At 46.3% G+C, this 15586-nt stretch overlaps 2 protein-coding genes across 2 annotated transcripts in view; both read left to right on the top strand.

Annotated features, from left to right (window-relative positions):
* Positions 1-15586, top strand: part of LOC148142994 (uncharacterized) — a 120482-nt gene that overhangs the window by 88697 nt on the left and 16199 nt on the right. The window contains exon 3 of the mRNA XM_087973924.1: positions 4498-4833. Within this exon, the coding sequence (XP_087830050.1) occupies positions 4498-4833 (336 nt within the window). The remainder of the gene's footprint in view (positions 1-4497; positions 4834-15586) is intronic.
* The window catches only part of LOC148142996 (endogenous retrovirus group 3 member 1 Env polyprotein-like), a 512937-nt gene continuing 505543 nt past the window's right edge, over positions 8193-15586 (top strand). The window contains exon 1 of the mRNA XM_087973920.1: positions 8193-8464. The gene's annotated coding sequence lies outside the window, so the exon portion shown is untranslated. The remainder of the gene's footprint in view (positions 8465-15586) is intronic.

Raw genomic sequence — 15586 nt, forward strand, 5'->3', positions numbered from 1 at the left:
TTCATCACGTTCCACACGTCAAAGGCATCTGGTCCGGTGCACTGGACGACATCTCCTCAGCATGGGTGGTGGATAATCTCTGATCATTCCTGGTCGCATCCATACTTAGTGGCGTTCCCCATCAGGATGTTGCATGTGATCAGAAAGGTGAGGAGATAAGTGATCCCCCACAAGTCCCTCCTCTTAGTTCAAGTATCTGTAATAAGATTAACATTAGAACAACAGCAAAATTCAAAAACCCAAATGAACAGGGTCCACTCCTTTTGTTGGGATTCCAGGATTCTCTCCTCCTCTTTCCCCCCTTTTGATTGGTGTGGTCAATCAATTGACAACGGTGCAGTTGGACCCAAGCTGAGTGCCCAGTGACTGTGACCACTGTAGGGGTGGGAAGTAAAACCTGGAAGGGGCCATCCCAACAAGGTTGGAGACCTTTGCCAGTCCAGTTCTTGACGAGCACCAACGAACCAGGCTCTACCCGTGACGAGGCTGAAAGGGAGGGAACATCGCTGTAGGCCCCACGCTCCTGGGAGTGAAAGGCACGCATAACATTAGTTAGAGCAAGAACATAACCAATCATTGCTTCGGTCATGTGGTGGAAGTGGACTGAGAAGGGAGCCGAATCGTTCCAAGGGGTACTGAGGCGGTGACCAGAGAGACTCTCAACTGGAGTCAGTTGTGTCTTGCCTGCAGATATGGATCGCATCTGGAATAAGGCCACAGGGATTAGCATAACCAGAACCAGCACAGAAACAGACCCTTCGGCCCAACTCATCCATGCCGACCAGATATTCCAATCCAATCTAATTTCCCCTGGCAGCACCCAGGCCATATCCCTCCAAACCCTTCCTATTCATATACCCAACCAAATGCCTCTTAAACATTGCAATTGTACCCACCTCCACCACTTCCTCTGGCAGTTCATTCCATACATGCACAACCCTCTGCGTGAAAAGTTGTCCCTTAGGTCCCTTTCAAATCTTTCCATTCTCACCTTAAACCTATGCCTTCTAGTTTTCGACTCCCCCACCCTGGGGGGAAAAGACCTAGGCTATTTGCCCTATCTATGCCCCTCATGATTTTATAAACCTCTCTACGGTCACCCCTCAGGCTCTGATGCTCCAGGAATAAAATAAATGCCCCAGCCCCTCTCTGTCTGTGCAACTGGTTAAAGCTCCTTCCCATTGTCAGTTCACTGGGACACATACACTCATTCTGTGTAACCAGTTAAAGCTCAGTTCACTGGTAGTTCCTCTTTGAAGCAGGTCGAATGGATTTCTCTTTCCAGATTCAACCCCCCAATGATATTGAGTGACCCTGTCAGATCTTGTTATGGAATTTCTTCCAAGATTTCTGCCTGCAGATCCTCCCCTTCTGATACCTGTTAGCAAGTTGAAATAAATCATCACTGTCTCTACCGAGTAGAAACTCTGATTATATTGTATGTGTCTGTGTATTTAAAGTACTAACACAGGAACATAAAAATGGTATTTTTGATTTAAAATACATAGGAGACATGAGGAAGGAGATGTCAGGACCTGGCACTCTCTGAACCCTAACAGGATGTTCCAAGTGGTAGTGCAAACATTTCAAAATGAAGTGGATGGCCATAGAGCTGTACAGCACAGAAACAGTCCATCTCGTCCATGCTGACTAGATATCTGAAATTAATCTATCTTATTTATCAGCACTTGGCCCATATCCCTTTAAACCCCACCTATTCACATACCCATCCAGCTGCCTTCCTCATTCCCCGTTTTACTTGTACTGATACCTTTGGGGATCTCTGAACTTGGACAGTAAGGTCCCTTTTGTTCCTCAGCACTCTGTAGGGGTCTATTATTTATTGCTTACTTCCTTCTCTATTAAGATGAGGTGTTGTCCCTCCAGTTTGCGGTTTGATTCGTTGTGGCAATAGAGGAGGCCAAAGATTCTAATGTCAGAAAGGGGGTGGGAAGGGGAATTGAAATGGGTGGTGACTGGGAACTCTGGTCGGCTCTGTGGACCCAGGTATGATGCTCAGTGAACCATTCCCCAAGTTTGCGCTCGCTCTCCCCGATATAGAGAAGACCACAACTGGCAAATGCAGTACCACAATATGAAGTTAGAGCCATTGCTGTGGGGGAAAAAAAGTAGAAAGGAAATGCATTGTTTAAATGGAGATGTAATTGGATGTGGAGAAAGTGAGAACTGCAGATGCTGGAGATCAGGGTCAAACAATGTGGTACTGGAAGAGCATGGTAGGTGAGGCAGCATCTGAGGAGCAGGACAGTTGGCTTTTTGGTCACGGGCCCTTCGTCTGGAATGATGTGTGGATGGACAATGGAGCCCCAGCGTCCTCCTACACCAGTCACTGCCAGTTGTCAGACAGGTGCAGCAAGCAATCAGCAAGGCAAGTGGTATATGAGCAAGAGGAATTGAGTGCAGAAGTAGGGATGCCTTCCTGCAGTTAGGGTGTCATTGAATATATTCAAGGCTGAACTCATCTGATTTTTGAACAACAAAGAAGTGAATGTTTGTGGGGGAAGGCAAGAACATGATTTTAAGACCAGTACAGAACAGTTCCAGAGTCATACAGCACAGAAACAGACCCTTCGTTCCAACTTGTCCATGCCGACCAGATATCCCATCGCAATCTAGTCCCATCTGCCAGCACCTAGCCCATATCCCTCCAAACTCTTCCCATTCATCTACCCATCCAGATGCCTTTTAAATGTTGCAATTGTACCAGCTCCACCTTTCCTCCTGCAGCTCATTCTATACATTTATTACCCTCTGTGTGAAAAGATTGCCCCTCAGATCTCTTTTTTGTTTCTTTCCCCCCTCACCTTAAACCTATGCCCTCTTGTTCTGGACCTCCCCTTCCCCCCACCGCAGGGAAAAGATTTTGCCTATTTATCCTATCCATGCCCTTCATGATTTTATAAACCTCTGTAAGGTCACCCCTTAGCCTCCAACGCTCCAGGGAAAACAGCCCGAGCCTCCCTTTAGCTCAAATCCTCCAACCCTGGCAATATCCTTGTAAATGTTTGAGCCCTTTCAAGTTTCACAACCACTTACTGATAGGAAGGAAACCAGAATTGTGCGCAATGTTCCAAATGTGGCCTAACCAATGTCCTGTACTGCGACAACACAACTTCCCAAATCCGATACTCAGAGGATTGGGAAAGTTTTCAAAACTTACAAAAGACAACCGGGAAAGAATGGAGGGAAAAACCGAACCTTTGAAGGTCAGCTTGGAGGCATCAAGGTCTCAGGACAGGGGGGTGGGGATGACCCCAGCTATGGGCCATGTGTGAGCAAACGGTTCCAGATTGATTTACGATATCTGGTCATTACAGACGAGTTGGACCGAAGGGTCTGTTTCTGTACTGTCTACCTCTATGACTCTGGCTTTCCACTAATGTTTGCCATGTCAGTATATTCAATTTCTCTCTGGTGTCAGTGTTAAGACCTTGATGTCTCATTTTGCTTCCCCTTCCCGGGGATGTTAACCATTTTGTGTCTGGTTGTTCCTCAAGAAGCTGCGTGGCAGCTTCATCCTGAATTGACACACATTGTATTTGCTTCCCAAAATCAGACCTGCTCACTCTCAGCAGGATCAGCAGGTGTTGTGAAAGATATTAACTTTCAGGTGGTGGTATCCAAAATTCAGAGAGATGTCAGTCTTGATGTTTTTGCTTTTTCTGCCCCTGTAAGATCCTGAATCAGCGCCTGCAGGGGAATTAGTTAGAGCTGAGTGAGAACAGAGGGGGAGAGAGAGTGGGATGGTGCTTTCAATTTTGTGGAATAATAAAAGAAAAGAATATTCCACAGAAAGTAGAATTGCTTGTTCAGAATTTCTACCCTGCACTGACAGTGATGGCTTTTGTAATCTCTTTTTACAGCGTATTTGAAGATCTGATGGCGGAAGTTTCTCAATCAACAGATGAAGGGCTTATGCCCAAAACATTGACCCTCCTGCTCCTCAGATGCTGTCTGACAAATCTGTGCTTTTCCAGTGCCACATTTTTCGACTGACTCTCAAGCATTTGTGATCCTCACTTCGCTGTCAATGTCTGACAGTCACTCAGTCCACCAGGACCGCAACGATTTTCGACTGATTTCTGTGAGAGGGATCAAAGCTTTTTGGTTCCTGACTGACTGAGTATGTTTTCAGCATCAGTGGGACTGGACAAGAGACCCTACTGTTGCAGAGCACTAATTGTGGAGCGTGTAGCAGCTATACGACCTGGAAAGAGGAATTCACGACAGAAAGGGGCTGGAAATTCGATTGTGTGCGGCTGAAGCTTCATCCATGGAGAAACCTGAGGAATCCCGCCCCGTGGAGAAACCGTGGAAGTGTGGCGACTGTGGGAAAGGCTTCCGTTTCCCGTCTGCCCTGGAGACTCATCGGCGCAGTCACACCGGGGAGAGGCCATTCCCCTGCACTGACTGCGGGAAGGCCTTCAGACATTACTCCCACCTGCTGGCCCACCAGCGGGACCACACAGGGGAAAGGCCCTTCAGCTGCCAAGATTGTGGGAAGGCCTTCATGTTTTTCTCTGCCCTGTTGGCCCACCGGCGGGTCCACACAGGGGAGAGGCCGTTCACCTGCCCTGAGTGCGGGAAGGCCTTCAGTGCTTCCTCCACCTTGCTGATCCACCAGCGCATCCACACGAGGGAGAGGCCATTCACCTGCTCTCAGTGCAGGAAGGGTTTCATCTGCTCCTCCCACCTGCGGAGCCACGAGCGGGTCCACACGGGGGAGAGGCCCTTCAGCTGCCCCGAGTGCGGGAAGGCCTTCAGCACATCTTCCACCCTGCTGAGGCACCAGCGGATCCACACCGGGGAGAGGCCGTTCACCTGCTCTCAGTGCGGGAAGGGCTCCATCCGCTCCTCCCACCTGCGGAAGCACCAGCGAGTTCACGTGCCATCGCAGGGGGATTGAAGGAGTGACGGTCAAGTGCCATTATCTATTGGACTATCAATCCGGTTCCGGGGACTCCCGGGTTTGAATCCCACCACGACAGATGGCAGAGGGAGTGGGTGGTGTGGGGGAGAAAGCCCCCATCTGATTCACTCTCTCCCTTGTTAGGAATGGGAACCGACATTGTGGGAGAGTATTCATTCAGTCGTTCCATCTGCATCCTTCACTCGGTCTGGCCTACACATGACTCCAGACCCACAGCAGTCTGGTTGACTCTACACTGCCCTCTCCCCACTGGCAAATGAGCAGGGAGAAACTTACCAGGATACAGGGTATGGGTTGAAATTGCTGAGTGAAGCAATACTTCCTCCGGATTACGGCTGTAACAAGGATCCAATTCCAACCTGGTGCTGCCCAATAGTAAAGACAGTGAGGTGTGTGTGGGCTTTGATCTTGAGCTGTTTAAAAAGCAGCTACTTTGTCTATGCCTTTTTGCAGGGGGGGAATCTGAAGATGTAACTAAGTTGAGTCACAATAAAGGTTACATGAACTTACCGCCGGACTCAGACTCTCATTGAAAGCTTTGAGCTCCAAGAGGTTTTTAGTTTAAAGCTGCTCCTTCGTTTCAGCCTCCTGCACTGAGTTTCCAATGTCATGTATCAGATGGAGCAGTGAATGAGAAGCTAGTATCGTGAGAAAATGTAAACCTTTCAGGTACTGTGTTGTTTCATCAGCATTGTAAAGTTTACTGACAGCACCAGGAGGTGTGGGCTGTGTTCACTAGAAATGATGTGGAGGTGTCGGTATTAGTCTGGGTTGATAAAGTTAAAAAGAAATCACCCAATACCAGGTTATTGTCCAACAGGTTTATTTGGAAGCACGAGCTTCCTGAGTGCTGCTCCTTCATCGGGTAGCTGTGGAGCCGCATTGTAAGACACAGAATGTATATCAAAAGATCAGTATCATGCAACTGATGGAATATATTGAACAAGCCTAGATTGCTGTCAAGTCTTTCATCTCTTCGAATGGGTGTAGGTTTTGGTTCATTAATGTGTAACTGCCAGAACATCTTTTAAGTCACATTCTTGAGATGACTTTAGGTTTTATAAAAAAGATGACATCTCAGCTCAGACAATGCATTTAAAGGTGTGAGAATTGAGTCTGAAAATGTGTTGCTGGAAAAGCAATGCAGGTCAGGCAGCATCCAAGGAGCAGGAGAATCGATGTTTCGGGAATGAGCCCTTCTTCAGGAAAGGGCTGAAGAAGGGCTCATGTCCGAAACGTCGTTTCTACTGCTACTTGGATGCTGTCTGACCTGCTGCGCTTTTCCAGCAACACCTTTTCAGCTCTGATCTCCAGCATCTGCAGTCCTCACTTTCTTCCTGAGAATTGAGTCTGACAGTATTCCAATCTTGAGTCAGACTGGTTCTATTTCCAAATTCATAAAATATTACATGGATTGACTGCCTGGAAATTGTGTGCTTTTTGAGCAAAATTGAATACATCTGCAAATATAATTCTGCCAATACAAATTCACCCCATAGAATTGTGTGTGGGTGCATGTGAGTTTGTGCGTGAGAGTGTGTACATGCTTGGTAAAGTGTGAGTGTGATGGAGTATAAGCCTGAGAGAGTATTGGGTGTGTGTGTGTGTGTCTGAGGGGGAGCATTTGTGAGAGAGTTATTAATACAAGGAAGGGATTGCATTTTGCTAAAACAAGCAAGGGCAGGACTTGTCCAGATAATGGTAGGGCCCTGGGTCATGTTATAGAACAGACAGACATGGGGGAGTGGTGTTCAGGTACATAGTTCGTGAGAAGTTGCATCACTGATAGACAGGGTAGTTAAGAAGGCATTTAGCAGCATAGCATTCATTGTTCACACCATTGAGTACAGGGGTTGGGACATCATGTTGAAGTTGTATAGGATATTGGTGAGGCCACTTTCAGAGTACTCAGTGCAGTTCTGATGGCCCTGTAATTGGAAGTATTCTTATCACAGAGGGTTCGGTAAAGATTTACCGGGACGTTGCCAGGACTGGAGGGTTTGAGTTATAAGGAGAGGCTGGGACTTTATTCACTGAAGGAGAGGAGGTGGGGGGGTGACATCATTAAGATTGATAAAATGAGGAGTGGAGGGGGGCTGAATAGCAAAGGGCTCTTGCTTAGCATCAGGGAGCTCAAAACTTGGGGGCATATTACTTAAGGTGAGGAGAGAGATTTAAAAGGAACCGGAGGGGCAACATTTTGAAAGAGGGTGGCTTTGTATGTGGAATGAACTTATTGAGGATGTGGTAGTTGCCGGCACATTTACAACGTTAAACAGCATTTGGATGGGTACATGAATAGAAAGGGTGAGAGGGATTATGGGCCAAATGCAGGCAAGTGGGACTGCTTTAGTTTGGAATCCTGGTCGGCATGGATGAATTGGACCGAAGGGTCTGTTTCTGTGCTGCATACGTTTACTGAAACCAGTAGAATTCTGAAAGGGGCTTGACAGGATAGATGTAGATAAAATGGATACTTTATGGGGAGGGTCATACAATCCCAACAATGTGGATGCAGGCCATTCAGCCCATCTATTCCTCTATGGCCCTCTGAACAGTATCCCAGCCATACCCAACCCCTTACTGCGTATTTCCCATGGCCAAGCCACCCTAACCTGTACATCCCTGGTCACTATGGGTAACTTAGCACGGCCAATTCTCCCTAAACTACACCCGAATCTATCAATTACCTTCTCAAGAATGTAATTTAAATGCAGAGCTTTTCTAAAAAAAATGTCAGTCTGACTCAACATTGGGACACAGACAGAATTCACACCTATTGTCTCTACTTATAAATAGGGCAACGTCTCTTCGAAATGTAGATTCATTTAGATATAACTGCGTCACTTTACATATGAAGATATCCCTTTGAATGTGCCCACATCCCTTTGAAATGTAATCTCGTCCACCTACATCTCTTCATTTTAACGGGGTATTTCCGCAAATATTCATGTCCCTTTAAAATGCAGATTTACCCCTTTGGATATGTTGTCGGAATATCTGTTTAAATTGAGCCGTGAGCTTTCCCAATGTAGACAGGGCTCCTGGAAACGTGGCAGTGTCCCCCTGCAGCTGCAGAGCGAGACAGGAGAGTTTGTTTTTGTGAATGAGCAGTTGTAGCGCGAGGTGGCTGTTGCTTGGTGACGGTGAGGCTCCCCCGGCCCCGCCCATCCCCCCGTGCAGACGTCACGCGGGGGCGACGGCGGTTGGGAGGAGAAGTCGCTCGAGCGGGGAAGCGGCGGGAGGGCGGCCGTTAGGAAAATGGCGCCGTGCGGCCCGGGGCAGACACCCGTCACTGGGCACCGCCGCCTTCCTGGCGCAGCTGCTGTGTCATGGCCACACCGGCCGGCTGTACAGCAGCCAGGAGCCGGTGAGCATTCTGGAGGCGGATGGGGTTAAGGGCCTGCTTGGGAACTCGTCGGCCGCCTGGGTGGTGGAGTTCTACTGGTCGTGGGGCGGCCCCTGTGTCAACTATGGAGCCACCTGGAAGGTACTGGGCCCGGGAGGTGAAAGGTGAGGCAGGTTGGGGGGGACGGAGGGGAAGGAATGTGGGGCCTGTCCTGTCATAGTGACATTTTACACTCACTTTCCATCTGCTTTTACTGGCACTTGTGCTGTTTACCCCTCACTGTTTGTTTAATCCTTGTGCTGTTTCCCCCTCACTGTTTGTTTAATCTTTGTGCTGTTTGCTCTTTGCTGTTACTTGTGCAATTGCTGAGGGTAGTGTGTAAATACTAGTGAAGGAGATTATGCACGAGCATGTATATGTTCCTCAGTTATAGAAGGGGCAGGACCTGTTGAGAATGGTTAGTAAAGCATGTTGTGCACTAAGCCTTGTTAACATGGATATAGTTTGTTATTTGGAAAAGTAGACTTTATTATTTAAAGTCATGGATGCACAGCACGGAAACACCCATTCGGTCCAACCTGTCCATGCCAACCAGATATCCTAAATTGATCTAGTCCCATTTGCCAACACTTGGCTCATATCCCTCTAAATCCTTCCTATTCATATACCCATCCAGATGTGTTTTAAGTGCTGTAATTATATCGGCTTCCACTACTTCCTCTGGCAGTTCATTCCATACGTGCACCACCCTCTGCATGGAAAAGTGGCGACTTAGATACCTTTAATATCGTTCTGTCCTCACCCTATAACCTCTTGTTGTGAACCTCAACCCTACACTGACGAAAAGGCATTAAAAAAATAGTTGAGCAGCCAGACAAAATGCAAAAGCTATGAAATGTTGAACCACATGAGGAAAAAGAACTGGGACTCTACTCTTTATTTCTCCCCTTGGCATTTGAACACTTAAAATCTGTCAATAACACCATCGCCACAGAGCATATTGTGTCTGCTCCTTGGTGTGAACAACAGCATGCATGCCCGCTGGTGTCCATGCTCCTCGCTGTCGGCAGAAAAGGCGACATCGCTTATCTCTGTTCCTAAAGGTCTTCCCTTTATTCTTAAAGCTGTGCCTTCTGGCCCTTGTCTCTCCTACCAGTGGAAACATCTTCCCAATGCCATTGCACTACTCTGTCCGGTCATTTCTGCTGGTGGGTGAGACTAGGCCTCAAGGTTAGAGGGAGTAGCTTTCAGACAGAGATGCAGAGGAACTGCTTTTCCCCGAGGGCCATGAATCTATGGAACAGTCTAGATTAGAGTGGTACTGGAAAAGCACAGCAAGTCAGGCAGCATCCGAGGAGCAGGAAAATCGATGTTTTGGGCAAAAGGGCTTCCATCAAAATCTATGGAATACTCTGGCCAAGGAAGCAATAGAGGCAGCTTCATTAAGTATATTCAATACACAGTTAGGTGGGTTTTTGCCTGGTAGGGGAATTAAGGGGTTCCTTGTGACTGCAGGGAGGAGGAGATGAGATGATGGACAGGTCAGCTGTGATCTTAATGATTGTGGAGCAGGCTCACTTGTGGCAACTGGAGTGAATCCAGGGAGGGAGCAGACTTTACGACCTCAGGTATGTGTCATGGTTACCCGGGTGAGGAGAGACATAAGGATAGGCTGGGACTGTTTTCCGTAGTGTGCCAGAGTCTGAGGAGTGACCTTATACACTTTTATATCATCATGAGGGACATGGATAGGGTAAATAGACATGGTATTTTCCTTTGGATGGGGGAGCCCAGAACTAAAGGGTAATCAGTTTAGGATCAAGAATGTGGTGTTGCAGCAAGTCAGGCAGCATCCGAGGAGCAGAAAAATCAACGTTTCGGGGGAAAAGCCTTTCATCAGGAAAGTGTGTTTGTATGTGAGTTTGTGTATAAGACTGTGCATCAGTGAGTGTGTCTTTGCATGTGTGCATGCTTGATAAAGTGTGATTGTGATGGAGAATGAGCTTGCGAGAGGGTGAGTGTGTTGAGAGGATGGTGTATGTGTATGTCTGAGAGAGAGCGTGTGTATGAGAGAGGTATGGATATAAGTGAGGGTTTGCATTTTACTAAAATAAAGGAGGGCAGGACTTGTACAGGTAATATTAGGGCCTGGGTCGTGTTGTAGAACAGAGACCTGGGGGTGTTCGGGTTCATTGTTCTTGAAAGTTCCATCACTGGTAGATGGGGGTGAAGAAGGTGTTTCGCATACTTGCCTTCATTGTTCACATGCTGAGTACAGGAGTTGGGACATCATGTTGGAGATGCACACAGAAAGTACTTTACTCGGAGGGTGTTAGATGTCTGGAATGCATTGCCAGCAGAAGTAGAGGCAGGGACAGTAGATTCATTTAAGGTGCATCTGGGTGGAGGAAATCCAAGATGGCGGCGACCCAGCAAGTCTGAGTCTGTTGTGCTCTGCCCAAGACTCAGGCAAAGTAGGCTGCCTGCCTCCACCACACCTTCCAAATCATTTAAATAGGTTTTATTTAAATACAGCTAGTTATTTTGCACCAAACTTGAGCAGTTTAGTGCCCCGTTAAAATGACTAAAGGAAAGAATGCCCGCAGCTCGCAGCACATAGGAACCCCTCCCCAGCTGCAGCAGAGGCGTCTGCAGCTGCCCCAGGGTACTTAACTATGGTAGCGAGCCTTGTTGCAGTGATTTCTAAGCTTGAAGAGAAGATCGCCACCTTCATAGAAGAGTCCAGGAGCAGGTGGGAGTTGCTCTCGGTCGCGCTGCAGAAGCACAACCGAGATATTGAAAGAATCGAACATTGAGTCAGAGGGGCGGAGCTAAAGGCTGCGACCTCCGAGGCTGCTGCAGAATCAGCCGTGGGTCGGGTCTGGAACCTCTCGACCAGCGAGTCTGGACCTTGGAAGATCACATTAACTACCTCAAAAATCAAGGTCGTCGAAAATATTTGTTTGCTGGGCCTTCCCGAATGGGAAGAGGAAGGCCAGTTTACAACGTTTCTGGAGCAGTGGCTTCCACAGTTATTGAATCTGGAGGCTGGATCAGGCCAGGTCTGGGGAGAATGGGCCCACCGGGTTGCAATACACAGGCCCGGCTTGGACCAGCGCCCCCACCCGGTCCTGTTCCGGCTGCAGTGCTTTTAGGAGAAGCAGATGCTCCTGGAAGCTTCCAGAAATCTTGGGAAAGATCCCCAAGCCATGATTTACAAAGGATCCAAGATTATGCTGATTGAGGACTTTTCCTTATCTCTGGTCCAAAAGAGGAGGGCGTTTAAAGGATTTAAACATACAGTACCCCCTGCGCTACCCAGCGATGCTACGTTTTAGCCACGAAGGGTCAGTGTATGACTTCGGGTCGCCGGAGAAGGCCACGGAATTTTTGGCCTCTTGGATAAATCGTAAGAGTTAACTCGTGTGGTGAATGATGTTGGCCTAGTAGATTTAGGTGAGGAGGGGTCTCTGTTTTCTTATTTTTTCTGTTTCTTTTAAAGCTGGGTTGTTTTCCCCCTGTTATTTTGTATTATCATAATTAATTATTATCTGCTGAGACTGTAATTTTATAGTTTTATATGTTTATACGTGGTACTAACATCACCAAATATATCTAAGTGTTGGTGTGGGCGGGTAGGGAGGGTACTCATTGTTAACTTTAGCTTGGGCATACACTTGAATTTTCTTCACTTTATTATGGGGTTCCTGGGTCGAGGGTGGGGCACTGGTCAGGAGAGGATATGATGGGTTTTCGGAAAGGTAATGAGAGGGAAAATCTCCATTTAAATATGTTTTTTTTTATTTAGAAATAGTTTTTTATTATGTTAGTGTGAGTGTAATAAAGAATCTCTTTGTGAAGTTTCTATGGTCTATGCTCGTGGTGTTTTGGATGGTGTTTCTCCTCCCGGGGGGTCTCGGACTTGCCTAGACGATTATGGTGAGTCATTCAATTAAATGGTGCACCTGGAATGTCAAGGGGAGTAATTCTCCAATCAAAAGGAAGAAAATATTATCAAACGTCAAAAAAGAAAGGGTTGATTTCGCTCTCCGACAGGAGGCCCATTTATTGGATAAAGAACACTTGAAATTACAACAGGGTGGATTTGATCAGGCCTTCTTTCCTTCCTTCAGCTCAAAAAGTAGGGGAGTAGTTATTTGGAAGTATCTCCCTTTCAAAATCCTAAGTCAGATAAAAGATGAATCTGGGCGATATATACTAATTAAAGCCCTTATAAATGGAGAGGAATATGGGATTTTAAAGCAGTATTGTCCCCCGGCGCATCCTTTCAAATTTATAAAGGAAACCTTCTCCAAATTGATGGCACTCGGTGCTCGTCATACAATTATAGGGGGAGACTCTAATTGCATTATGGAGCCGGAAATAGGCAGCATACCCAAGAGTACTGCGGGTGTATCCCCCAGATCTAGACAATTGGCGGATTTGAATCAAGAAGTAAGATTAATAGATGTGTGGAGGTGCCTCCACCCGCAAGGCAGAGATTTCTCTTTTTACTCTCATCCACATCAATGTCACACTAGAATTGACATGTTTTTGCCCCCTCGAGTTTTTTAAATTCCATATCATCCGGTAAAATAGGTGATATGATAATTTCTGATCACGCTGTTGTGTATATGGAAATCAAGGCTAGGAACAATGAGGCATCCCCCTGACATTGGTGTATGGGTTCCTTCTTAACGAAGGATAGTAAATTTGCAAAATATTTTTCTCAAGAATTTAAAGCTTTCTTGGAAATTAATTCAGGTACGGCCAGTAACCCGTCAATGATGTGGGAGACTATTGAAGCTTATGCACGAGTTCTGATCATTTCATACTTGGTGACCCAGAAAAAATTAAAGGGAAACCAACAGCGTCTACTTGAGGCTCGCTTAATAGCAGCTGAAACGGCATACGCTGACAGACCTTCTATTGCCAAATTACTAAGGATTACAGCCCTTAGGACAGCTCTGAATACCGCCTTCACCATAACGGCAAAGAAGGAAATATTATTTGCAAAACAAAGATTATATGAATTTAGTGATAAACCTGGTAAATGCTTAGCATTTCTTGCAAGGAAAAAAAAGGGCCTCTCAAGCTATCACAGCTATCAGGGAAAATGCTGGTACTCTGACTCACGATCCTAAAAGGATCAACGCAATCTTCAGAAAGTTTTATTCTGATCGCAGGATTGTGAAGATAGAGCCAGGAGGATACAGTCCTTTTTTAAAAGCCTGGCATTTCCGGACTTAACCCCGAAACAGGTATGCTTCCTGAATGCTCCCCTAACAACCCAGGAAATACTTGACACAATCAGGCAATTTCAGAGCGGTAAGGCACCTGGCCCAGAGGGCTTTCAGGTTGAATTTTACAAAGAGTTCACAGGAGTATTAGCTGGCCCACTTATGAACATGTAAAACTACAAAAATATTCAGGGCTGCCTCCTGCCTTCACTGAATGAGGTGACTATCTCCCTTATTCTCAAAAAAGGAAAAGATCCAGAAGATTGTGCATCACACAGACCGATATCCTTGCTAACTGTAGATTTTAACATTCTCTCTAAAACATTAGCATTGAGGCTGGAGAGGGTACTGCCATATATCATAAAAGAGGAGCAGACTTGGTTTATTAAGGGCCGTAGATCATTTAATGATATTAGAAGGGTCTTGAATGTGAATCAAGTCTGTCATCAGGAAAAAATACCAGGAATAGTAGTTTCTTTGGACGCGGAGAAGACATTTAACAGGGTTGAATGGTCATACCTGTTCTATACATTAGAAAGGTTTGGTGTTGGAAACGTATTTGCCAAATGGGTCTCAACACTGTATAATGATCCCAAAGCAGTTGTGATCACCAATGGATTAGGCTCAGACAGCTTCCGTGTGGGTAGAGGCTGCTGTCAGGGATGTCCTCTCTCACCGTTGCTATTCACGCTAATAATTGAGCCACTGGCGGAAGCGATACGGGCTGACTCTAATATAACGGCCCCGAGGGGGTTGGTACAGGTAAACATAATATTACCCTATATGCAGATGATGATCTCCTTTTTCTTAGTAATCCTCTGATGTCCGTGCGTCCCTTAATCCAAGTTATTAATATATTTAGTGCATTTTCAGGCTACAAAATTAATTTTTTAAAATCAGAGGCCACGCCTCACTAGTATGTCCCACTTATTGGACCGATCCCACTTTCCCTTTCGGTGGTCTCTGGAGGATTTCTTATACTTAGGCATTTTTATCACCCCGGTATTTGGCCAGTTATAAAAGGCCAATTTTGTGCATCTATTGGAAAGGCAGGACCTTCACGCTGGGGAGACCTTCCAATTTCCTGGCGAGGTAGAATAGCCCTAATTAAAATGAATGTCTTGCCCCGTCTCTTCTAGCCTATGAGAATGCTTCCGGTGATGCTGCTGAGGCTGGCACTGTACAAATTGTATGGTTGGCTGGGTTCGTTCATCTGGAATCCTAGACAGCCCCTCATTAAGTTAAGGAAGCTACAGCTTCCACAGGCAAGGGGGGAGGGCTGGATTTTCCAGACTTTAGGAAGTATCAGTTAAGTTTCTTGTTAAGCTGCATAGCCGATTGGGTCACGTCTGACCCGCAATCAATCTGGATGGACATCAAGGCTTCTCAAGTACAGTGCTCTCTTATTAATCTCTTATTTTTAGATTAGATGAAAATCATTACGGACCACTGTAGAAACCCTATAGTACTAAACACAATTAAAGCTTGGAATATAATGCGGCAAAACAAGGGTAATTCACATAAAACATCCCCCTATATTCCTATAGTGGGGGCATGGGGTTTTCAACCGGGGCTTACAGATACCACATTCAAATCCTGGAGATCCAGGGGTATCTCCTGTTTAGGGGATCTGTTTGAGAAGGGGGTCCTAATGTCTTTTGAACAGCTGCATCAGAAATTTGGATTACCTAATGGAGACCTCTTTCGATACTTCTAAATACGGGATTACATACAGAAGACGACTACGTTATTAAATAGTCTCTCTAAATCAGATAGGGAACGAAGAGTGTTGTGGCCAATGGGCGTACCCTCGGTCAGCACTCTTTATCATTTATTACGTGATGAAGTGTCGGAAGATATGGACCGTCCGCTTAGAACATGGGATCAGGATTTGCGGCTGGAAATTTCTACAGAAATGTGGACTGACATCTGGGAAAATGCCAAAAAAATCTCCATTTTTAACAGAACTCGGGCCATTCAGTTAAAAATACTTCATAGGGCCCATATGGCACCGGAAAGATTGGCAACATTTAGGGCAGGAGTATC

This window comes from Chiloscyllium plagiosum, unplaced genomic scaffold, assembly GCF_037043375.1.
Source record: "Chiloscyllium plagiosum isolate Xiang-an unplaced genomic scaffold, Cpla_swu_hap1 HiC_scaffold_27, whole genome shotgun sequence".
Classification (NCBI taxonomy): domain Eukaryota; kingdom Metazoa; phylum Chordata; class Chondrichthyes; order Orectolobiformes; family Hemiscylliidae; genus Chiloscyllium; species Chiloscyllium plagiosum.